Source organism: Puma concolor, chromosome B2 (assembly GCF_028749965.1).
Source record: "Puma concolor isolate L17-30 chromosome B2, mPumCon1.1.hap2, whole genome shotgun sequence".
NCBI lineage: Eukaryota > Metazoa > Chordata > Mammalia > Carnivora > Felidae > Puma > Puma concolor.
Window position 1 is genome coordinate 40,269,139 of NC_141671.1, and position 24,334 is coordinate 40,293,472.

General features: G+C 41.1%; 2 protein-coding genes across 21 annotated transcripts in view; both read left to right on the forward strand.

Annotated features, from left to right (window-relative positions):
• NFYA (nuclear transcription factor Y subunit alpha) overlaps positions 1–18,257 on the forward strand; it is a 34,372-nt gene extending 16,115 nt beyond the window's left edge. For 7 of the 9 annotated variants that reach the window (XM_025925340.2, XM_086706781.1, XM_086706780.1 and 4 more), the window contains 6 exons: positions 8,308–8,439; positions 8,667–8,772; positions 10,128–10,294; positions 11,357–11,530; positions 12,517–12,618; positions 15,633–18,257. In XM_025925340.2, coding sequence (XP_025781125.1) covers positions 8,308–8,439; positions 8,667–8,772; positions 10,128–10,294; positions 11,357–11,530; positions 12,517–12,618; positions 15,633–15,686 — 735 coding nt within the window. In that variant the 3' untranslated portion in view covers positions 15,687–18,257. The remainder of the gene's footprint in view (positions 1–8,307; positions 8,440–8,666; positions 8,773–10,127; positions 10,295–11,356; positions 11,531–12,516; positions 12,619–15,632) is intronic. The other 2 variants (XM_086706783.1, XM_086706784.1) reach the window with 1 other exon arrangement.
• A 718-nt stretch (positions 18,258–18,975) lies between these two features.
• Positions 18,976–24,334, forward strand: part of LOC112862880 (adenylate cyclase type 10-like) — a 51,471-nt gene continuing 46,112 nt past the window's right edge. For 10 of the 12 annotated variants that reach the window (XR_015251224.1, XR_015251225.1, XR_015251226.1 and 7 more), the window contains exons 1-3: positions 18,976–19,744; positions 20,535–20,639; positions 23,955–23,993. Coding sequence is in view for 9 of the 12 variants with exons in the window: in XM_086706790.1 (XP_086562916.1) it covers positions 19,588–19,744; positions 20,535–20,639; positions 23,955–23,993 (301 nt within the window). In the remaining 3 variants the exon portion in view is untranslated. The other 2 variants (XM_086706788.1, XM_086706789.1) reach the window with 2 other exon arrangements.

The window sequence follows — 24,334 nt, forward strand, 5'->3', positions numbered from 1 at the left end:
CACAGGACATGGCAAGAACAGTGTTCAGAGGGAAATTTATGGCTATAAATGCCTACATTAAAAAATAAGAAAGATTGACAATCTACAACCTAACCTTATAACTTAAGGAATGAGAAAAAGAATGAATTAAACCCAAAGCTGGCCAAAAGAAAGAAAGAACAGAGATAAATGAAATAGAAAAACAATAGAGAAAACAAATGAGACCAAAAGTTGGTTCTTTGAAAATAATCAACAAACTTGGCAAATCTTTAGCTAGATAGACTAAAGAAAAAGTCTCAATAACTAAAATCAGAAATGAAAGTGGTGGGGGCAGGGGTGCCTGGGTGGCTCCGTTGGTTAAGTGTCTGGCTCTTGATCTCAGCTCAAGTCATGATCTCACAGTATGTGAGTTCGAGCCCCATGATGGGGTCTGTGCTGACAGCACAGAGCCTGCTTGGGATTCTGTCTCTCCTTCTCTATGCCCCTCCCCAGCTTGTGTTTTCTCTTTCTTTCAAAATAAATAAATAAACTTAAAAAAACTTAATAAAAAAAAAAAAGAAATGAAAGTGAGGATGTTACTAACAATTGTACAGAAATGAAAAGATCATAGGAATATTATGAGTGAGGGAGGAGTTAAGATGGCAGAGTAGTAGGGGCACCCTGTGCTTGCATCCTCCCTCAAACACAGCCAGATAAATATCAAACCATTCTGAACACTTAAGAAATCTTGAGGCCTGAGAGAACTGCACATGCAAAGGGAGAAAAATGGCCACATAGTGGAAGGTAGAAGCTGCAGAGAGTTGATTTGGGGGAAAAAAAGAACTGTGGGTGCTGCAGAGGAGAGGGAGCACTGATCATGGAGAGAGAGAGCAAGAGAGCAGTGTGCAGGGGATTGCACAAGAAAAGCTCTTCCCCAAAACCATTGACTGGGAAAGGAAGAAGGGCTGGTTATTGCAAGTTTTTGCAAGCAGTGGAGCTAAGAGTCTAAAGTTTTGAAAGTCCACACCATTGTTAGAATCCTGCCTGGCTGGCTTAGTGGTTCTCCCGTGGGGAAAGAGGGCAGAGGCCTGTGAGCAGACAGCATGCTCTGAAGATCTCCTGGGTTGCACAGGGAGCAACAGTTCCCCTTTTTGGAGTGCATTTAGGAGAGGTGGCACTGCTTCTTGGGACAGAAGAGAAGGTGGGTGCCACTGAGCGGCCGCATTAATTAGCATAGCAGAGGCACCTGCTAAAAGCAGCTAACCTGGAAGCCAGCTTTTAGCTGCGCTTTACCATAAACTCCTAGCATCATGTAATCCTGTGAGTAGAACAAACCAGCACCAGCCACCACACAGTGAGACCCTCCCCCAGAGGATCAGCATGGGTCTGCACTGTGCCCCTAAAATTTGGAGTTTTGAAATCCAGCTACACACCTGAGGTAAAAATTGAGAACACCCAAATATATGTGTGTGTGTGTGTGTGTGTGTGTGTGTGTGTGTGTGTGTGTGTGTGTATAATCAATTAACAAACATAAACTCACTGATAATAATTTGATAACAGTAGAGGACTTTAACACCCCCCTTTACAGCAATGGACAGATCATTTAAGCAGAAAATCAACAAGGAAACAATGGCTTTGAATGACATACTGGACCAGATGGACTTAACAGATACCTACAGAACATTTCATCCTAAAGCAGCAGAATACACGTTTTTCCCAGTGCACTCAGAACGTTCTCTAGAATAGATCACATACTGGGTCACAAATCAGACCTCGAGAAGTACAAAAAGATTAAGATCATACCATGCATATTTTCAGACCACAATGCTATGGAACTTGAAAGTCAACCACAAAAAATTTTGGAAAGACCATAAATACTTACAGGTTAAAGAACATCTTACTAAAGAATAAATGAGTTAACCAGGAAGTTAAAGAAGAAATTAAAAAAAAAAAAAAAAAAAAAGACATGGAAGCAAATGGAAATGAAAACACAACAGTCCAGAACCTTTGGGATGCAGCAAAGGCAGTCATAACAGGGAAGTATATAGCAATACAGGCCTACCTCAAGAAGCAAGAAAAGTCTCATATATATCAGCCTAACCTTACACCTAAGGAACAGCAAATAAAGCCTAAAGCCAGCAGAAGAAGGGAAATAAAAATTAGAGCAGAAGTGAATGCTATAGAAATGAACCAGCCCAGTAGAACAGATCAATGAAACTAAGAGCTGGTTCTTTGAGAACAATTAATGAAATTGATAAACCCCTGCCAGACTTCTCAAAAAGAAAAGACAAAGTACCCAAATAAATTAAATCATGAAGGAAAGAGGAGAGACCATAGCCAACACAACAGAAATATAAACAGTTATAAGAATATTATGAAAAATTATGCCAACAAACTGGATGAACTGGAAAAAATGGATAAAGTCCTGGAAACATAAAACTACCAAAACTGAAACAAGAAGAAATAAAAAACTTGGACACACCCATAACCATTGAAGAAATTGAATCAATAATCAAAAATCTCCTAACAAACCAAAGTCCAGGGCCAGGTGGCTTCCTAGAGGAATTCTACCAGACATTTAAAGAAGAGTCAATACCTATTCTTCTGAAACTGTTCCAAAAATAGAAATGGAAGGAAAACTTCCAAACTTTTACAAGGCCAGTATTACCTTGATTCCAAAACCAGACAAAGACCCCATTAAAAAGGAGAATTGCAGGTCAATATCGTTGATGAACATGGACACTAAAATTCTCAACCAAGATACTAGCAAATTGAATCCAACAGTACATTAAAATAATTGTTGACCACGATCAAGTGAGATTTATTCATGGGCTGCAGGGTGGTTCAATATTCGCAAATCAATCAACGTGATACACCATATTAATAAAAGAAGGGGTAAGAACATATGATTCTTTCAATAGATGCAAAAAAAGCATTTGACAGTATACATCATCCTTTCTTGATTAAAAACCCTCAACAAAGTAGGAATAGAGGGAAGGTAGCTCAACATCATAAAGGCCACATACAAAAGACCCACAGCTAATATCCTCAATCTGGAAAAGCTAGGAACTTTTCTTCTATGGTCAAGAACAAGACAGGGATGTCCACTCTCACCATTGTTATTTAATAGTAGTGGAAGTCCTAGCCTCAGCCATCAGACAACAAAAAAATAAAAGGCATCCAGATCATCAAGGAAGAAGTCCATCTTCCACTATTCACAGATGACATGGTACTCTATGTAGAAAACCCAAAAGACTCCATCAAAAAATTGCTAGAACTCAGCAATTACAAACTCAGCAAGATACAAAATCAATGTAGAGAAATCAAGAAATTGACTCCATTTACAATTGCACCGAAAACCATAAGACAGCGAGGAATAAACCTAACCAAAGTGGTAAAAGACCTGTACTCTGAAAACTATAGAGCACTTATGAAAGAAATTGAAGAGGACACAAAGAAATGGAAAAACATTTCATGCTCATGGATTGGAAGAACAGATCTTGTAGAAATTTGTATACTACCCAAAGCAATCTACACATGTAATTCAATCCCTATCAAAATACCACCACCATTTTTCACAGAGCTAGAACAAACAATCCTAAAATTTGTGTGGAACCACACACACACACACACACACACACACACACACACACACACACACACAAGAAAACCAGGTAGCCAAAGCAATTTTGAAAAAGAAAAGCAAAGCGGAAGGCATCACAATTTTGGACTTTTAAGCTATATCACAAGGCTGTAGCCATCAAGACAATGTGGAACCGGCACAAAAACAGACACAGATCAATGGAACAGAAAACCCAGAAATGGACCCACAACAATATGGTCACCTGCCATCTTTGACAAAGGAGGGAAGACTATCCAGTGGAAAAGGGACAGTCTTTTCAACAAATGGTATTGGAAAAACTGGACAGCAACATGCAGAAGAATGAAACTGGACCACTTTCTCACATGATACACAAAAACAAATTAAAAATCAAAGAAAGATCTAATTGTAAGAAAACCATCAAAATCCTACAGGAGAACACAGGCAGCAATCTCTTTGACCTCAGCCATAAGAACTTTTTTTTTTAATTTTTTTTAACGTTTATTTATTATTGAGAGACAGAGAGACACAGAGTGTGAGCAGGGGGAGGGGTAGAGAGAGGGGGAGACACAGAATCTGAAGTAGGCTCCAGGCTCTGAGCTGTCAGCATAGAGCCCTACGCGGGGCTCAAATTCACAAACCATAAGATCATGACCTGAGCAGAAGTCAGTCGTTTAACCAACTGAGCCACCCAGTTGCCCCAGCCATAAGAGTTTTTTAAGACCTCTCCGAAGGAAAGGGAAACAAAAGCAAAAATGATCAGAACTTCATGAAGATAAAAAGCTTCTGCACAGCTAAGGAAACCAACAAAACTGAACAGCAGCTGACAGAATGGGAGAATATATTTGCAAATGATGTATCAGATAAAGGGTTAGTATCCAAAATCTATAAAGAACTTAAACTTAACACCCCAAAAATAGATAATCAAGTTATCTTTCCAAAGAAGACATCCAGATGGCAAAGACACATAAAAAGATGCTCAACATCACCCATCATCAGGGAAATGCAAAGCAAAACTACAATGAGATAACCTGTCAGAATGGCTAAAATCAAAAACAACAGGTGTTGGCAAGTATGTGGAGAAAAAAGAACCCTCTTGCACCGTTGATGGGAATGAATGCAAACTGGTGCCACCACTCTGGAAAACAGTATTGAGTTTCCTCAGAAAGTTAAAAATTGAACTACCCTACATCCCAGCAATTACACTATTAGGTATATACCCAAAGGATACAAAAATACAGATTTGAAGGGGCACATGCACCCCAATGTTTATAGCAGCAGCATTATCAACTATAGCCAAACTTTGGAAAGAGCCCAAATGTCCATCAACTGATGAATGGATAAAGATGTGGTATATATACACAATGGAATGTTGTTACTCAGCCATCAAAAAGAATGAAATCTTGGGGTGCCTGGGTGGCTCAGTTGGTTGAGCCTGACTCTTGGTTTTGGCTCATGTCATGATCCCAAAGTTAATGGGATTGAGCCCTGCTGTTAGCTCAGAGCCTGCTTGGGATTCATTCATTCATTCTCTCTCTCTCTCTCTCTCTTTCTCTGCCCCTCCCCCACTTGTGCTCTCTCAAAATAAATAAACTTTAAAAAAAGAATGAAATCTTGCATTTGCAACAATGTAGATGGAGCTAGAGTGCAAATACTATGTGATTTCATTCATGTGGAACTTAAGGAAACATGAACGTAGGGAAAAGAAAGAAAGGAAGCAAACAGTAAGAGACCCTTAATTACAGAGAACTGAGAGTCAATAGAAGGAGATGGGTAAGGGGATGGGCTAAATGGGTGATGGGGATTAAGGAGGGCACTTGGGATGAGCACTGAGTGAGTGTTATATGTAAATAACAAATCACTAAATTCTATACCTGAAACTAATTTTACCATTATGTTAACTAACTAGAATTGAAATATAATCTTGAAAAAGGAAGTATTATGAGCAACCAAATGCAACAAATTGAATAACTAAAAGAATAGACAAATTCCTAGAATCAAAATCTACTCTACCAAGACTCAATTACAAAGAAATAGGAAACCTGAAAAGATCTAAATGGACCCACAATTAGTAAAAGGAGAAAGATTTTTGCGATCTGAAGAGAAACCAGAATATAGAGCTATAATTTCTAAGGAGCTTGAATCAGTACTCAAAAATCTCTCAATAAATAAAAGCACTAATGGCTTCCCTGGTGTATTTTACCAAAAATTTGAAAAACGAATACAGTTTCTCAAACTTTTTCCTAAAGTTAGAAAAGAGCACTTGTAATTCATTCTATGAGGCCAGCATTATTCTGATTCTAAAACCAAACAAAGACATTACCAAAAAATATTCATTATGAACATTGATCAAAAATCTTCTCAAAATACTAACAGACCAAATCCAGAGCATGTTAAAAGTTACACACCATGACCAAGTGGGATTTATTCCTAGAGATAAGAGTGCTTCAACATAGAAAATTGATCAGTGTGATATATACTACAGTAACAGAATGAAGGGGAAAAATCCCTACTCTGTTGAAATAACACCCAGATCAAAAATGTCTGGTGATGGAATGAATGAATTAATGAGAAGGGAGATGAAGGAGTTGTTAGGAGAAACTTTTGCTCTATACCCTTGGCTGTTGCTTAGGTGTGAATTTGTATATAAAATGCTGGAAATTTTGAGTTGTGGGGCCTTCCTAAATGCATTCTCTTTTGTTCTTAAAGAAATGTGTACATTTGCTGTTACATGAAAACAGGATTCTGTGCACCCAACAGTCAAAATGTTACTAGTTTTTTTAATTATAAAAAACTTAAATATTTTTCAGATTTCTTGTCGCATTTATGATGACACTTCTAATAAATTAGCCATAGCCATTAAAAAGAGAAATGAAAGAAAACAGATTTGAAAAGCACAGGTTCCCTCTCTGTCCAAAATCGTTAGCTGAGGTTTAGCTGTCCAAATCCAGGAATCAAATTAGAAATGCAAATTAAATCAAAACTAGCAAACACTAGACAGTACTGGGTGTTAGGGTGTTGGAAAATAGATGTAGGAGGAATATAATCGGACACGTGTATTAATTATCTTTGGCTGCAGATAAATTATCCTAAATGTTAGTGATTTAAAACAAATTATCATCTCACAGTTTCTGTGGGTCACGAATTCTGGCACAGCTTGTCTGGGTCCTCTGACTCAGTGTGTCTCTTGATGCACTGTGGGCTGCAGTCCAAGGGAGATTGAACCGGGGATGAATCCACTTTAAAACTCCACTTCCGTGGCTCTTTGTGGGTATCAGGTCCTTCCCAACTTTGGCCACTGACACCGGTTCCTGCCATGTGAGCTTCTCCGTAGGGTAGCATGTGACACAACAGCTATCATCCCTCAGAGTGAGTGACGGAGAGAGAGAAACAGCAAGATGGAAGTCACCGTCTTTGTAACCTAATCTCAAAAGTGATGTCCCACTACTTTTGCCATGTTCTGTTTGTTAGAAGTGAGTCAGTAGGTGCAGCACACTCATGGGGAAGATCACATAAAGAAGTGATTACCAGAAGGCAGCTGGAAACCATTTTGGAGGCTGCCTACCACACACCTGTCTCCTTCAACACAGGAATCCTACTTTTAATACTTCAGAAACTCAATATTTGCACAAGGATATGCATTCTTTGTTTTGTTTTTTTTTTTGTAAAATAAAATTTATAAATCTAAGATTGTTGGAGAAAATCCCCAATTAAGGGGAACGTATGAATAGGTTACAGCATAAACATTTATTGTGATACTTGACAATTAAAATGAGTGAACTAGTTCTGGGGCGCCTGACTGGCGCAGTCAGAAGAGCATGTGACCCTTGATCTCAGTCGTGAGTTCGAGCCCCATGGTGGATGTAGAGATTACTTAAAAATACATACATACTTTAAACAATGAGTGAACTAGTTGTTAACTGGCTAAATTTTGAAAATGATGACTGATCAAAGCAAATTGTAGAGAGATACAGTATGTTACTATTTATGTGAAACTTAACAAACGCAGAAGAGTACCATATGTTTTTATGGATATACGTGTGTGAAATGTTCTGTAAGGATGACCACATTTTAATGCGGTGAATAACTTTTAGATGGGAAGGGAATGTTAAATGAAGCAACTTGTTAAATCTGAGTGATGTCTGCATGGGTTTCTAAGATGATAGTCTTGATTTCTCTGTGTGTTTAAAGCTTTTGTATATACATATTCATAGACCCCCACTTGGAAAAATTGGGAATAACTTGATTGTTTTTTAACATTTTATTATAGAAGGCATTAAACAGACAAAACCAAAGAGAACTGTGTGCTAAATCCCTATTTTGCAGCTTCAACAGTCGTCAACACATAATCAGTCTTCTGGTTGCATCTGTATCCCCTTACTCTCTCAAGGATTCTTTTGAATATATATATTATTTCATCTTTAAAAAATACTTCAGAATGTATTTTTAAATGAACATGCTTTAACAGTACATGTAACCATGCCGGCATGGTTCTATATCATCTTTTTTACAACTGACTCTGATTCCTTAAAAATAATCCTGTATCTAGACAGCAGCCAAAATTCCTCCATTGTTTCATCAATGGCAAACAACTTATGTCTAATTTATAACAGAGAGCAGAACAAGATTCTTTTACCTGCTTCCGAGCCGTTCTTGCTTTCTGGAGGAATTTGGATAACTAATACTCCAGGACAAAAAGAGACCAACGCCAGCAGGGTACTAACCTTTCTTTGTGTTCTCTTGCACAGATACAGTTGGTCCCACCTGGACAGATCCAGATCCAGGGCGGGCAGGCTGTGCAGGTGCAGGGCCAGCAGGGCCAGACCCAGCAGATCATCATCCAGCAGCCCCAGACGGCAGTCACTGCTGGCCAGACCCAGGTAATTCCATTCTCTCTGTCAGCACAAGAGCGCAGCTGATTTGAAAGGGTCAGACAGCTGAGGCAAATATTTCATAAGTAGTAAGTAAAAATGGGGAAGAAAACCATCACAAATGTTGTATTTTCTTCTTCTTCTTCTTCTTCTTCTTCTTCTTCTTCTTCTTCTTTTTTTTTTTTTTTTTTAAAGAAGGGGTCCTTTGTTAAATTGTCCTGATTTATTTCCTTCAGACCCAGCAGCAGATTGCGGTCCAGGGCCAGCAAGTGGCTCAGACTGCTGAAGGGCAGACCATCGTCTATCAGCCAGTTAATGCAGATGGCACCATTCTGCAGCAAGGTAAGTGTGCATCTGCATTTCCAGAGGACTTGGGAGAGCATGTCTTTTTCATCCTTGGGGCAAATGACTACTTCAGAAATTTTGTGGTGACCTCCGCCCAACATATTTGTGAACAACAACAAAAATTTTTTCTAAGTCTCCATTGGTTGTTGTTTTCTTGTCATTAATATGTGACCGGTGATGGTAACATTTGTAGGAGTTCCTACCGTGGTTGTTTAAAGACTGGTCCTGGGGATGATATAAGCTTTTGATCCTTTCTGGGAAAAAATGTTTCTAAATGGAAGATTGGAAATAGAGAGTTTCATAGTTGGTAGTGGAAGAAGTAGATCAGAAGTCAAGTTGGCATTTAGTGTTTTTGCTGCTTATGGTCTTTTTCTTTTCTCTCCGGCCAACTTGATTATTAGTTTCTGTCCAAAAGACTTACATGCCCACTATGCTTACTTTACTAAGAAACAAATTTTCTTCCCGAAGAGCTTCTAAATCTATCATGGGAGACATACATGTGACCAAATAAACGCAGCGTGGAGCTTTTATAGAGGTAGGTTCTAGGACTAGATAATGCATAAATACAGAGCCATGAAATCTGTGTGGCTTGGGAGGAGAATGGACTTCAGACAAGAGGAGATGGCTCAAACTGAACTTGAGAGCTTTGGGAAGCATCTGTCAGATCATTAAATCTGGAAGGGACATCCCAGAGTCCAGGACTAAACGTTCGACTTGTAATTAAAATGTAGCAGTATACAAGATCCAGTGAGGGCAGGAAGTGTGCTCTCCTGTGACTCAGGAGAAGGCCTGAGATTGAAGAACTGGACTGAGCCCAGGCAGGAGCTCGAATAGAAAATGGTGAGCCAAATCCTTAGGTGGTGCTGGTGATAGTTGGGGAGCCTGGAGTGCTTGGTTTAATTTTAAGTTTTAGTTCTGCAACAGGTTGAGCTATTGTCAGTTGAGGATAAACAAATTACAACTTTAAAGAATCTCTGTCCTGAGGCAGATCATTCATATATACAAAAATAGTGAGTGTAGCACAAGGCAGACCGACTTGCAGAAGGGGAGGCCTCCAGACTTTCTCACCAGCTGTTGAAAACTATTACTGGAATACCCAGGGAGGTATCCATTTCAAGGATAAGTTTTATCAGAACTGGAATCCAGACACTTAATAGAATATCAAGGATCATGATTACTTGGGTTACATGCAGCAAACCAGGCAGAGTAGGAGAGTGCTGCTTCTCCCCTTGTGCTGTGTAGTATATTTTTCCAGGGTAAGGAAGTGTGTGCCAGGTAGAAGAGGGACTAACTGTGTTCCCTTCTTTCTGTGTACCTGTTTTTTGTTTGTTTTGTGTTTTATTTTCTTAAAGTCACAGTCCCTGTTTCAGGCATGATCACCATCCCAGCAGCCAGTTTGGCAGGAGCACAGATTGTTCAGACAGGAGCCAACACCAACACCACCAGCAGTGGACAGGGGACTGTCACTGTGACACTACCAGTGGCAGGCAATGTGGTCAATTCAGGAGGGATGGTCATGGTAAGGAAACTGATTCTTCACCTCACTGTTCTTTTGTCATTTATCTTTCCATATGTCTCTTTTGTCATTGAAGGTTTTTTTGACCTTGCACTTTGATGTCTCTCATAAAGCTTGTTGATGCTGCTGACCACTTAGGATTGAATTGATCCTTAAGGCACTTAAAGAGATCTACTTTTACAAGAAACATTACAATGAACTATAATTCATCCTGAGCACCTTCTAGGTGCTGGAAATACAGCAGAGGATAAACAGAAATACCTGCTTTTGTGTAATCTTCAGAATTCAAATAATGAAGGCATAGACTACTGACCTTTGGAAAGTGGAAAATACATTGCCCCCAGTGAGGGAAACAAGAAGTAAACTCAAAATTAGATTGTAATTCTTAAAGAAGCCAAGAAATGTGTGCTATAAATACATGAGGAAGATAGGGAAGGGGAAAGATGAGTAGTACACGGTCCCTAAAATGGGTAAATTAAGAACAAGTAGTAGAATCCTGCAGAGAGGTGGAGGAAGCTACCAGAAGAATCAACACATCCATCCAAAGTTGTTAAAGGTTGAGAAGGGATTGGGGCATGGGAATCTGTTCCTGGTTTCCTCAGACATTTATACAGTGTTTTTAGTTTTAATTTGCTTAGAAAAATTAGAATTTAATTATATACTAAGCTAAGTTGTTAATTAAATTGTTTCTGTAACTGTAGGCATTTGGTAGCACTTGGTCAACCTCTGCCTGCCTACCTACCTTCGTACTGTTTCATTCTCTGTGATTACTGTTCCTGACCATTAGATGGCAGCAGACATTTCTAGAAAATGGAGTCATAGGTGGACAAGAATTTGGACGTGCTGGTGTCCTTGTCAGTGTGGCTTCTGGGCCCCCCAAGATGGAATCATCTGGAATGTTTGTTTAAAATGAAGACCTTTTAGTGTAAATGTTTTCTGGGAATCTGCATTTAAGTGCTGTATGAAAGCTACTTTTTATAGCATTTAGAAAAAAAAGTTTAACAGAGACCAAGAAAATGTTTCCTGTGTCACTATTTAATAAGCTGTGGTTTTCTCTTCACACAGATGGTGCCTGGTGCTGGCTCTGTGCCTGCTATCCAAAGAATCCCTCTCCCTGGGGCAGAGATGCTGGAAGAAGAGCCTCTCTATGTGAATGCCAAACAGTACCACCGTATACTGAAGAGGAGGCAAGCCCGGGCTAAACTAGAGGCTGAAGGGAAAATTCCAAAGGAAAGAAGGGTGTGTATACCATTGGGAAGGAGAAGGAAGAGAAAGGGCAGGGTTCTACTTTTGAAATTCTCTTTCATATGGTTTGTTTCCTTGAGTACTTTCCAAACAATTGAAAGTAAAGAGCTGTGATCTTTTGTAAAAAGTTAGCATTTGATATTGCTCTCTGTGGCTGCAACTAGAAAACAAAACAGTAACAGTGGGTTAAATAAGAGTTAATTATTTTCTTACATAAATTCAGTCCAGAGAGAAATTATCCTGAGCCTGTAGCAAATTTCCAGAGTCCATCCTCATGATGCTCTCTCTTCCTTTCTCACTGTTCTGATAAACTTAGTGTGCTAGTCCTAGTCTAAGATGACTGCTTGGGCTCCCGCCTAGGAACAAGGGGAACAAGAAAGGTACTCTCTTTTTTTTTAAAGTTTATTTATGTTGAGAAAAAGAAGGAGAGGGGGGATCTTAAGCAGGCTCCACACCTAGCATGGAACCTGATGCAGGACTCGATCCCATGACCATGAGATCGTGACTTGGGCTGAAACCAAGAGTCAGACGCTCAACTGACTGAGCCACCCCGGAGTCCTGTGGAAAGGCACTCTTTTTAAAGGAAATTTTGAAGAAGTTCCTTACATCTCATTAACCAAAACTTAATTACGTGGCCACACTTAACTGCGAATAAGGTCAGGAAATTCAGTCTTTCTACTGAACGGCCATTTGGTCTATTACTGAAGCGTATATGGGGAGGTGTAGGTAGTGATCATTGCTTTACCTTTGGGGAATCGTTTTTGTCATTCATTAGCATTCACATTTTTATGATAGTTAATATATAGTTAGCCGCTGCTAGTGTTTCCTCCTAGTGTTTCCTCCAAAGCTTCCTCCATAATTCAAGGTCATAATTACCCCTGGTGGCTCTGATGGCAGCTCTCCTGAACTTCAGAGCATAGAATTTGGGCATTAGGTAACTATGCTCTTTCCAACTAGTACCTTTATTTCTTTCGTTTTAGAAATACCTGCATGAGTCTCGGCACCGTCACGCCATGGCTCGGAAGCGGGGTGAAGGTGGACGGTTTTTCTCTCCAAAGGAAAAGGATAGTCCCCATATGCAGGTAAGTAGATTATACATTTCATTCTTCTCTTTTTACCTTGTATTTTCTCAGGAGGACCATTCAGTGTCCTCTTATAACTTTCACACCAGGGACTAATTACCTGTTCTATGTTGAATGCAACATTGTTATCTCTTAGATTCTCTTTTGCCCTAAAGCACTAAAGGTATTTAATCCAGTGGCCTTTTTTCCTCACCATCTTTGCAGATTATTACTATTAATTCCTTCTTGAAATTCTCATCTTTGTTGATTTTAAAAGAATAAGTTTTATTGTCTCTTAGTGTAGTAGCACAGCCACCAGTAGCCAACACTTAACTGCTATGTACCTGCCATTACATTAAGCACTTTTATAAGCATTTTTTATTTCATTGAATCTTTGGAGCAACCTCAAGCCCCATGAGGTGAGAATTCTTATTTCCATTTTACAGTTGAATCTGAGGCTTAGAGAGGTTAAGTCGTTTGCCCAAGGTAAAATGCTTAATAAAATGATGCACCTGAAATTCAAAGGCAGTATAACTCCAGAACTTAATTTGTAACTGTTGTATTGCATCTGATTCCACTGATTGTATCTTACCGGCATTTCTGAATCAGTATATATGAAATAGAACTCTTGATTTTTATTTTGTTTTTCATCCCTAAAGCAGGTACTCAATCCCCGTGACATGTCCATGCACCCAGTTGCTAAAGCTTGAATTGTCCAATTCTTCAAAAAGTCCTCTTGGTTTTACCTCTAAAATATTACCTGAATCAGTTACCTTTTTTTTTCCCCTTCCAACTGCTGTCAGTTTTGAGAAATCCTTTCTTCTTTTGCTTCAGTTAATGTAACAGCAGCCTGCTGGTCTCCTCCCTTCTTCCATTCTTGTGCCCCTCTGGTCCATTCTTTACGTCTTTGTGTGGTCTTCTTAAAATGGGTGTCATCTCCCATCACTGCCCTGCTTAAACCCCTTCCACCCTCTGCCATTTCCCGTTTGCACTTAGACTAAAATCCAAAGTGCTTATTACCATGGCCAAAAAGGCGCTTGTGTGATCCAGCTCCTCCCCACCTCCAGCTTCATTCTTTCTACTCTTTATCTTTATGCTCTCGCTATACTGTTCATTGGTCTGTCTTCTGCTGTTGGACCTTTGTCTTGGAAATAGCTAATCTGTAAAGCTTTTCATTCCCATCTTTTTTGTTGTTGTTTTTTAATGTTTATTTATTTTTCAGAGAGGGAAGTAGAGAGCAAGCAGGGGTGGGGCAGAGAGAAAATGAGACAGAATCCCAAGCAGGGTCCATGCCATCAACACAGAGCCCAATGCAGGGCTCAGCCTCGCAAACCGTGAGATCGTGACCTGGGCCAAAACCCAAGAGTCAGCCACCTAACCAAGTGAGCCACCCAGGCATCCCTTCACTGCCGTCTTCTTGTGTGACCATCTCTTTCTTACCTTTTAGGTCTTGATTTAAATCTGAGACTGGAGCCAGAGTAGGTTTCTTCTACCCCATTATTTTTTCACGTCTTCCTTTTCTTTTGAGCATCATAATAACCGACTTGTTTTATTTGTGTAATTGTCTCCTTCACTAGACTGTAAGCCGCGTAGAGACTCAAGGTGAGGCTTGTCCTCCATTGTAGTGATTGGACTTAGTATAATGCCCAGTCCAGAACAAACACTTGGTAAATGTTTGTTGAATAAATGGATTTCCTCCCCCCGCCCCCCACCCCGCCCCGCCCCATTTCCAGATACTTTATTCTGTGTGACCATTACAGCCTACCTGCAGTATTGCCAAATCAGTCTTCCTAAATTAGTGCTTTGTTAATTAATCATGTTCGTCCCCTGCTCAAGGATGCATGCTGGCTTTCATTTTTTACTGCATCAGACCCCAAACTGTTTCTGTATATCTTCCAAGCAACCCCTTTCAGTGTCAGACTAGGAGTCCTCAGTATATCCACACATGAGCACAGACTCTTCCTTCAGTGCTGTTAATTCCTACCTGCAGTCTGAGAGCTCTTCCTTCTTCCTCTTTTGTTCATGCGGTGTACAGATGTAGAGTGCCATCTGTGGGCATTATGCCAGGAACTCTCCCAATTCTGTGTACTAGCGATGGGACCTTGGTCAAGTTCCTTACTTAGCCACTTTTGGCCTGAGTTCCTTCACCTGTAAAGTAGGATGCTGTTGATACTTAACAGGGCTGTGGTGGAGAGTCCAGGCAGTAAGCTATATTGGGTGCCTACTTAGCACGTTATGTAGTGCATGGTGAGGGCTCCGTAAATGCTGGTTATTGTTCTTACTCATTGTTCAAGACCCCGCTGCAGTCCTACTACCTCCAGAAATCTTTCAGGTTTTTCTTTGATTGTGGCAGTTGAAGCTTCAGAGCCTTGGTGTGCAAGAACTGAAAGTGGTTATTGTGGAGTGTTGCAGAAAGCTTCCAAGGACTGATCCTTGTCTTAACACTGGAAGTTTTAAGTGGGAGACGGCAGGCAGAATTTAGTGGAAAAAGGGTTAAATGGGAGCCAATAGATTGGGGTATCAGTTCTAGCTGGGCAGCTGACTTTCTCACTCTAGTCCAGGCAGATCACTATCCATCCAGCTTCAGGTTTAGCTACAAAATGAGTGTGCTAAAATAAATAAATTCCAGTGTCCTTTCCAGCCCTGCTAAGTGCTTAGTCTCTAAATACAGTGATCAGAAAATCAAGGCATAAAAATACAGCATGACATGGTTTCCTCTTGACCACATAAGGACCCTTAAACCTGAAGGGTAAGTACAACATACATTCTCTTAGGAAAGAGATACACTGTCAACTCTGGAGTGCTTGGAAATGGATTGCCAGGCCACACTTAACAGTCCTTTCACACAAATGTTTATTATCTCTTCTTTCCTAACGGTGCTGCATTTTAATCCATATATGTAGACTTAGATGCATTAGAGGCCTTTGATTTACTTAGCAAAGTTGTATGTATTCCCGTGATGGTCAGGAGTGAGAGCCATGAGTTCCCTGCTGCTTTCACAAAGGACTTTAATCACTATTATGCTTTGTCTCTAGGATCCAAACCAAGCAGATGAAGAAGCAATGACACAGATCATCCGAGTGTCCTAACCCCAGGCCACGTGAGGGAGCAGATTAAGGTTATGTTCCTCGCCACTGTTTCCCACTGTTCCAGGAAATTGATCACCTCTTCCGATGGGACACTGACGATTATGTTCTGCCCTTTTCTACAGGACAGAAACCACTTAATTTTTAATAAGTGGCTCAGTATTATAATTGCAGTGATGTCTGGCAAATTGAAGTCGCAGGCCTTTGTCTCGCCCTTTTAGTCAGGGCCTATTTCAGACTGTTGATGACATTGACATTTCATGGATTAGGATGATGCAAGGGACCCATGCACATAAGTGCACACACACAGCACTTATGTTGGCTAGTGAAGCCAGCCAGCCATCTTAGCAGAGAACAACCTTCACCAGGACTGCAATCAGGGAAGCCAAAGCCCGCTCCTTCCATGGAATCTAAGCAGCATCCATCCCTCTGACGGGGGATCGCAGGCTGACTAACTGAACAGACACTCTGTATTCAGAGGTGGCCTCCAGGCAAGGAAGTTCCATCTCGTGATATGGAAACAATAAATTCTCTGAGATACATTCATCTAATCTGTGGTAATAATAGGAATCTCTTTCTACCCAGATGGTAGGTTGGTATTTTTGGACTCCAGCCAAGAAAAAGCTAACTCTGGGGATAGAATGACAAGACTCAAGCACTAAATCTATAAATTGCTGAATCTCTCTTTTTTTTAAAGCCTTGACTTTAAAGTTGTGGTCTGTTGACAGATCATCTGGACTGTATTTCTTGCTTCCGCTGCTTTTAAGACAACGTAGAGGGTATTGGACCTTGAAACTGCCTTTCCTAAGTAGAGAACAAAACCATAAAACAACTTCTGTGCTGAAGTGCTGAGGACATTTGTAGTAACTCCTAAACAGAGAGCCAAACTAGAGATTTTCAATCATAGGCTTTGTGACGGCATTTGGGGAATAGAAGGGTTCATATGTGTTTCAGTCTAGCAAAGAAGAGAGGGTAGTATATATACCCATGTGTTGTCACATAGCATGATTCTCCAGTGGATGGATGCATGGGATGGATTATGAAAAGAATAACTTACAGTTCAACTATAACGCATGGAAAGGGAGAAGTCCAAGAACTGGTCTTTGACAATTTCTGTCTGGAAAGCACTGTTCAGTCACATTCTCCTGGACATACTCCAGGTTACCTGCTCGAGTTTAAGGTGAATGTTGGCTTCACTCCTGCAGCACTTTGTTTTGTGCTGGCCCCAGAGAGCAAACATTCTCTTTATTCCCCTGGCAGCTGATTCTTTGGTGCCAGTTTCCATGTTTCCCCTTTTCTACATAGGCTTGTCCAGCAGAAAGGTTTTTACATTGCATCCACCTTCTGGGGATAAGCTACAGACTGGTGGTAGTGATGGCCCGCAGGGTCAGGAATAGGGCCACAGTTCCCAGAATGGACTGTGCCTCAGAAATCGATTTTCTTTTCTAGATGCTGAACCTTGGGGAACTCTGATAGGATTTCAGAAAAAAAGTTGCTGCTTTCTCTATAACAAGGAAGACCGAATTCTTTTGAAGAACATTTGGGTTTGGTTTAAATAACCAAGAACAAAGATTGGCACTTTCTTTGATTTCACCCTAATTGTATTAAGAAGGAAAAGAAGTTAAACCTCTGAAGAAAATATCACAAAGGGAAATAATTGTAATGGTAGAAATAGAGGTACAGAGCTATGCAAAGAAAGAAAGAATCTCTCTAGTCCCTGGAATCTAAGTCATCTGCCCTGGCTTCCAGAGATCAGGAGAAGCCCACCCTTTGGTAGGCTCATTAGAAACTTCTGGCTCTTGACTTAGGTTTCAGACATTGACTTCATTCAGTAAGCCCCAAGTTTTTCAGATGCTAGTTTACTAAAAGCAATGAGGAATTTCAATCCCTTGTTTTGTTCAGGAGTCTTTAAGATGCAGAGTTCAGAAAGAAAGTCATCAGACCTAAGCCAACAGCAGTTCTAAAATGCTATTTATTTGTGTCTGTAAGTTTGTACATAGTAATATCAACCTCATATTGTTACAGTTTTTTTTTTTTCCATGAGTTTGAGTTTTGCTTTCTTTGAAACAAAATGCTTCAGTTGTCATTTTGTCACTGCTCAGATAGCTCATGGCCCTTTTATTGTGGCCATTTTAGCACACCATAATAACCCACAAAGTGGTGGGTTGAGGTTTGGATTTTTTTCTTTGTTACTAAAAGTTCATTTACTTGTCCTTGTAACTGTAGTGATGACTTCATAGATGCAGAAAGAGTGAATGGATGAGTGAATAATTGGTTTAATGCATAGTTATTTCACTTCTTGAGTGCTGTTTTTTTTTTTTTTTTGGCAAGATAATTGTAAATGTATATATTTTAATTGCACTGGTACATTGAACATGTCAGTGTCTATACCACTGGACCAACAGAACTTTTTCTGGCTGTTGGGTGCCTGATAATAACGTCTTGATTTTCCTTTGGGACTCAACTATAAAGGTTTTTTTCTCCCAGCAGTAGGGGGGAGTACAGATGATCAATCATTGATGTCATTGCAATTGTTATTTTTTAAAATAAATTTGTAAAAATACTAAAAAGTGATTTGAATTTTGACATTCCTTGGGTTCTAGGCTGTGTTTGTAATGTTGAAATTGTGCTTTTTGTAGACACACAGGAGCTCTGTGAACAGTGTTAAACTTCTGGTGTGCAGGCCTCTTAGTTGTGTGTCTCCCTTTAATCTCTTTTTCTTCCCTTTTGGCCCTCCACCCTGCTAAGGAGGTATTTTCCCGTCACCTGTGTGCAGATCTATATTTGGCTTTACTACTGAAAGTGTTAACCAGAATTTGATGAAGTAATTACAGGCACAAAATGAACCCTTTTAACAGTGATAGGTGTTGATTAGGTATTGTAGAACTAAAGATAAGATGCATTTTTAGATTTTGCTTTTATTTCTGCAGAAAAACAAGGATGCTTTCCTGTTAAAAATTCACAACACATTCACCCTATTAGTAATGTGAGTTCTCCCAAGAATCTGAGCAACTGAAGGGCAACCTCAGATACGCTATTAACATGCAGGGAGCAAGGAGCTAGAGACACCCAATAGACCTGTCCTGGCAGATAAAAGAAATAGGAGACACTACCTAACCAGGGGGAAAGGACTGACTTAAATAAGCTTAGCCTAAGGGTATTAAAACACACACACACACACACACACACACACACACACACACACACACGATAAAAGAAATAGGAGACACTACCTAACCAGGGGGAAAGGACTGACTTAAATAAGCTTAGCCTAAGGGTATTAAAACGCGCGCGCGCGCGCGCACACACACACACACACACACACACACACACACACACACACACACACAGTTTGCGTTAGTCAGATGCCAATCGAACATTGTCCTTACGTATTCATAGGTGATAGGAAAAGACCCCCCCCGCCCATTGACACTATCTGCGATGATGTTTTATTGTAGAAGCATCTTTGCGTTGCAAGATTTTGTTTGTTTGCTTGCTTTTTATTTTTGAGAGAGCGTGTGAGTGGGGCTGGGGGACAGAGCGGGAGGCACAGAATCTGTAGACAGGCTCCAGGCTCTGAGCTAGCTGTCCACATAGAGCCTAACGCGGGGCTCAAGCCCACGAACCGGGAGATCATGCCCTGGGCCAAAGTCAGAGGCTCCATATTTCCAGACTTATAAGTGTCACCCCGACTCCTTTTAAAGCGCTTACACTCCTCAGGCCTGTTGCCTGGGAGGCAGGAGCTAGAGCGCAGGCGCGAGAAGCAGGTGGGGCGGGGCCCCGAGGAAGCCTGCACTTATTGGTTGGTGGGAGGAACTCGCCAGGGCTGTCGTTGCGGATTGGCTGCTACGTGGAGGCCCCCTCTCCCGGTTCCGGTAAGTTGGCGGGCAACCGCGCCGCCGCCATGGCGACTGGCGAGCGGGCGGCGGTTCCCTCTCTGTGGCCAGTAGAGGCCCGGTTGGCGGCGCTGCTTCCCGACCTGCTGGTGTTCAGGAAGCCCCGAGGACCGGAACCCGAGCTCGCCACGGCCCAGGGCGTCCTCCTTGGCGTCCACGTGACGGGTGAGGGGTGGAGCGTCGCTCTCCCGCCTTGCCAGAGGGGCGGTTACAGGCTTGGCCTCTGGAGAGCAAAGGCGCGCCCTGACGGCTGTCGCTGCCGCTTCCTCGGGAAACCTGGACGGTCTTTTTAAGAGCGGGGAGACGTCTTTCGGGATGGTCTGGTGGAACCCTTAAGTTAATGAAAGACCCAGAAAAGGGGAAGGACTTTTACAGGGCAATATGGGAGGCTTTGAATCCACGACTTCTCCCAGTACGCATACTGCTTCAGCCAGTTCTTTTATTCGCTCAGTGAATTCCTCCTTTGAGTCCGTCCTTAAGTGTGTGCCCGCCACCGCTCTAGGAATTAGAGATCCAACAGCTACTTTGAGAGTTGCTCATTTAAATATTTATGGAGTTTGTGTCTTGGATCTGAAGATGAGTGATTAAGGTGCCTGACCTCAAGGAGCTCAGCATCTGCGCTCTCCATAAAGCTTTTAGCCATCCCCCCATGTCATTCCCATTTTTCCCTTGGCCAGGGAGCGTAAGAGGGTATGGCAGAAGTGGTAGCTGGCTAGAGATGAAAGGGGTGCTTGTGGGCGAATCTTCATCTGCATCTCCTGGAAACGCAGAGGGGGTGGCTCTCCAGATTCTCAGAGGCAGTAGCAGCCAGCGTGGCCCTGACTGCGTTGAGTAACACTTGTTCCAAGGATAATGAAATTACTCACCTGCAGGAGATCTGCTTCCTTTGGGCCTGCGGCGTAGAGGGAATAGAGCTCAAAAGTTCAGCTAACGTAATTTTTGTTTTGTCGGCTAGGGTTTACAGCATTAATGGACAGGTTCAGTCTGACCTGCAAGTCGGAACATGACATGGACAAACTGGCCCACATCTTCAGTTATTACATTAGTGACATCGTGGAGCGTGAGTGACTATTGGAGGGAAGCGAGGAGTTGTGGTCCTGGGCTCCTGAGGGTTTGTAACAAAAGGGGGGCTGGGCTACTTTAAAAAATACTACAGGGTCATTCCTTCAGTGTTAACCATCTTTTTTATTTCTTCTTCTTGCCACTAACAAGCTAGATTTTTGCCTGTATCTGCCATTCTACCTAGTCTCACATCCTGTTGACTTGATGTTCAGAAAGGGGGGAAAATACTAATTTGAGTTTTTACTTTGCTGCTTATATTTTGTTTCTAAATAAAGTATTCCTTTGGTTGTCTCTTCTAACAATAATGCAGTGTGCCCCATATGTTTATATCAGATGTAATTTACAAAACACCTTCCCATTCTATTGCATTCTGATCCTGTGAAGTAGGAATCAGTGTCTTCTTCATTTTCTGCCATTTAGTTTGTGGAAAATTGCCTAATCTGGGAGGAAAAAAAAAAAAAAACAGCTCCTTACGTGTGCAGTAAACATTGAGTACATATTCTGTAATATGCACTGTGAAACGTGCAGGGTTTGCAAAAACCTGCCCTTGAGGAGATTTCAGTCTTAATCTGAAATCTGCCCAACAGATCATGCCCTGGGCCAAAGATCTTGGCCAGACTTCTGCCCAACAGAAATTACTCTAGTCCTTTAGTACTTACATAACGTTCCCTTCCTTTACTGTCAGTACCAATACAGTCATGTCCATAATTCTGAGATGCACCAGAATACTTACTTTGTAGCATCTTCTTTGGGAACTTGTCAATTTCACTCACCCCTTACCCCTGAGGAACCTTTATGAAAGATCTTTAAATTTTTCTCATCAAGTTTAGATGAAAGAGAGAGATAGAAATTATATATTATGTATGTATTATAACACCAGGAATTGCTGGGTACTAGAAATACAGGGGAAAATAAGATATGGTACCTGCCCTCTTGGATTGTCCATGTCAGCGGGAGAGACAAATAATAAGTAAACAAGATAGTTATAGGTTATGTATTTTGCAAAGGAAATAAGGGTGTAATGGTAAAAACAGAATTGTACAGTGAGAGATTTTCTGTTAGGTAGGGTGGCTCCTCTGAGAAGGTGTTTAAGCTGAGACCTAAAGGATGAGAGGAACACCTTGTGAAGAACAAGGGGTAAACCACTTCAGGCAGAAGAAGGCCAAGTGCAAAGCTTCTGAGATGGGAGGAAGCTTGGCGTGTTCTAGGAACGAAAGGCCAGTGTGGCTAGAGCATGGCTCACAGGGAGGAGAGTGATTTGAGGTAAGATTGGAGATCATTGAGCTCTGTAGGCTACAAGGAGTTTGGATTATATTATTTTTGTACAAAGGGAAACTGCTGGTTCTGGCAGGGTTGTGTTGTGATCCGATATACGTTTTTTTAAAGCTTATTTTAACTACCTCATGGAGACTGGATTATAGGGAGCTGATGGGGGGTAGGTGGTAAGAACAGAAGCAGGAAGAGGCAGTTGTAGCAGCTGTGGAGAGATGATGGCAATTTGGTCTAGGATGGTGGTTCTCAACCTTGGCAGCATATTAGATAACCACTTGGGGAGCTTTTAAAAGTCCTGATGTCTAGGCTTCACCCCAGTCCAATTAAATCAGAATACCTGGGGGGTAGGTAGGCCCAGGAATAAGGATTTTTTTTTTTTTTTTCAGTTTTACAGGCTATTCCAGTGTTGAAGCCAAGGTTGAAACCATCAGTCTAGAGATAAGTCAGCAGAGCTGTAAAGAGATGAATTGATTTGAAATGTGTTTTGCAGGTTCTACAGACAGGATTTGCTGATATATTGATATCAGCAGGAAGTAGAGAGGAAAATGACTACAGTTTTTGGCTTTCATAACGAATTGATGGTGGTGTCACTTAACCAAGATGGGCAAGACTGGGCTTTGAGAAAGAAAATCAAGGGTTATGTTTTGAATATATTGAATCTGAGATGTCAATAAGTCATTCAAATGGAAAAATGAAGTCGGTAGCTATGATTGAGACTGGAGCTCAGAGAATAGATCTCTGTTAGAGACAAAAAGTGAGTCGATGGCATAAAGATGTCACTTAAAGTTAAGAACTGTTTGAGTCCACATGAGGAGAGTGTAAGTAAAGAGAAAGAGCCTAAGACTGAGGCTTGAGGGACTTGACCAGGATAGATTATGATTGGAGAGAAAGAACCTACCAAAGAAACTGTAAAGCACCCAGTTAGGATACTGTGGTGTCCCTGAAGCCAAAGAAGTAGTGTCTCTAGGAGAAGAGGGCGATGGCTGGCTGGGCTGGAAATGAAAGGTATAAAGTACAGTGTGATGTGAGAAGAATATTGAATTTTGCAAGATGAATGCTGTTGATGATCTTGAGAATTTTAGTGATGTGTTGGAGTTGGAAGTCAGATTAGAGAATGCTGAGAATGGTAGAGAAAACATTTCAGAGTGAAAAGGATGTGACGAACAAATTGTAATATGGCCAACTCTGAGAATTTTTGTTGTTGGGAGTATAGCAGGAAAATGGAGCTAGTAAGAAAGTAAAGTCAAGGATAGGTGGGTTAATTTTATTGTTTTCTGGTTTTGTTTTTTAAGATACTAATGGGAATGATCCAGTAGAGGAGATAAGGAGTGAAGTTCTTGAAAGGATGGGAGGGGCTAGGATCCAGAACACAAACTGGGGGGGGGGGGGGGGGGGGAGCTTTAAAGAGAACAGTAGTAGTTCTTTCATTTTCAAGAAGATGGATATAGAGGGGCTCCTGGGTGGCTCAGTTGGTTGGGCATCCGACTTCGGCTCAGGTCATGATCTCATGGTTTGTGAGTTGGAGCCTCGTGTCGGGTTCTATGCTGACAGCTCAGAGCCTGGAGCCTGCTTCGGATTCTGTGTCCCCCCCTCTCTCTGCCCCTCCCTTGCTCACACTCTATGTCTCTCAATAATAAAAAAAATGTTAAAAAAAAAAAAAAGAATATGGAGATAGAAACAGATTTGGGGAGAAACGAAGGGAAAGAGTCTGAACCTTGGAGTGAATAAATAGACCAGAGAAGATAATGAGGAAAAACTCAGAATAGGTCAATTTTTCGATCATGTATGATTCTGCCATGCTCTAGTATATCTGATTTTTTTTAAGTTTGTTTATTTATTTTGACTGAGACAGAGACAGTGTGAGTGGGGGAGGAACATAGGGAGAGAGAAAATCCCAAACAGGCTCTGCACTGCCAGCTGCGGAGCCTGACTTGGGCCTCAAACTCACAAACCAGGAGATCATGACCTGAGCCAAAACCAAGACCAGGTGCCCCTAGTATATCTGATTTTGATGCATTTCCCTCTCTCTCCTTGATTTCAGATGTGCTGTGGTTTGGAGGAGATATCCTAAATATCACAGGTATTTTTCAGTTTTTCTGAATAGTTAAAGGACTGTAAGTGAGGAAGACTGCATTTAGGTGGAATTTGGCATATTTGTTTATTAATCAGCATTGTTTGATTATTTAATATGTACTAGGCCCTGGGGAAACAAAGATGAAGAAGACACACTCTGTACCTCAAAAGTTTTCTCAGTCTAGTGGAAAAGCCTTGCCTGTATTAAGTTCATATGTGCCTAACAATTTGCTTAGATTGAGTGACAGAAAAATAAGTGCCTATAAAGCATTCATGAGAAAATTAATGAGAAACTTTGTCCTCAAGAGCAGAGGCTATATGTAAGATAGGGAGGAGTCAAAATCTCCT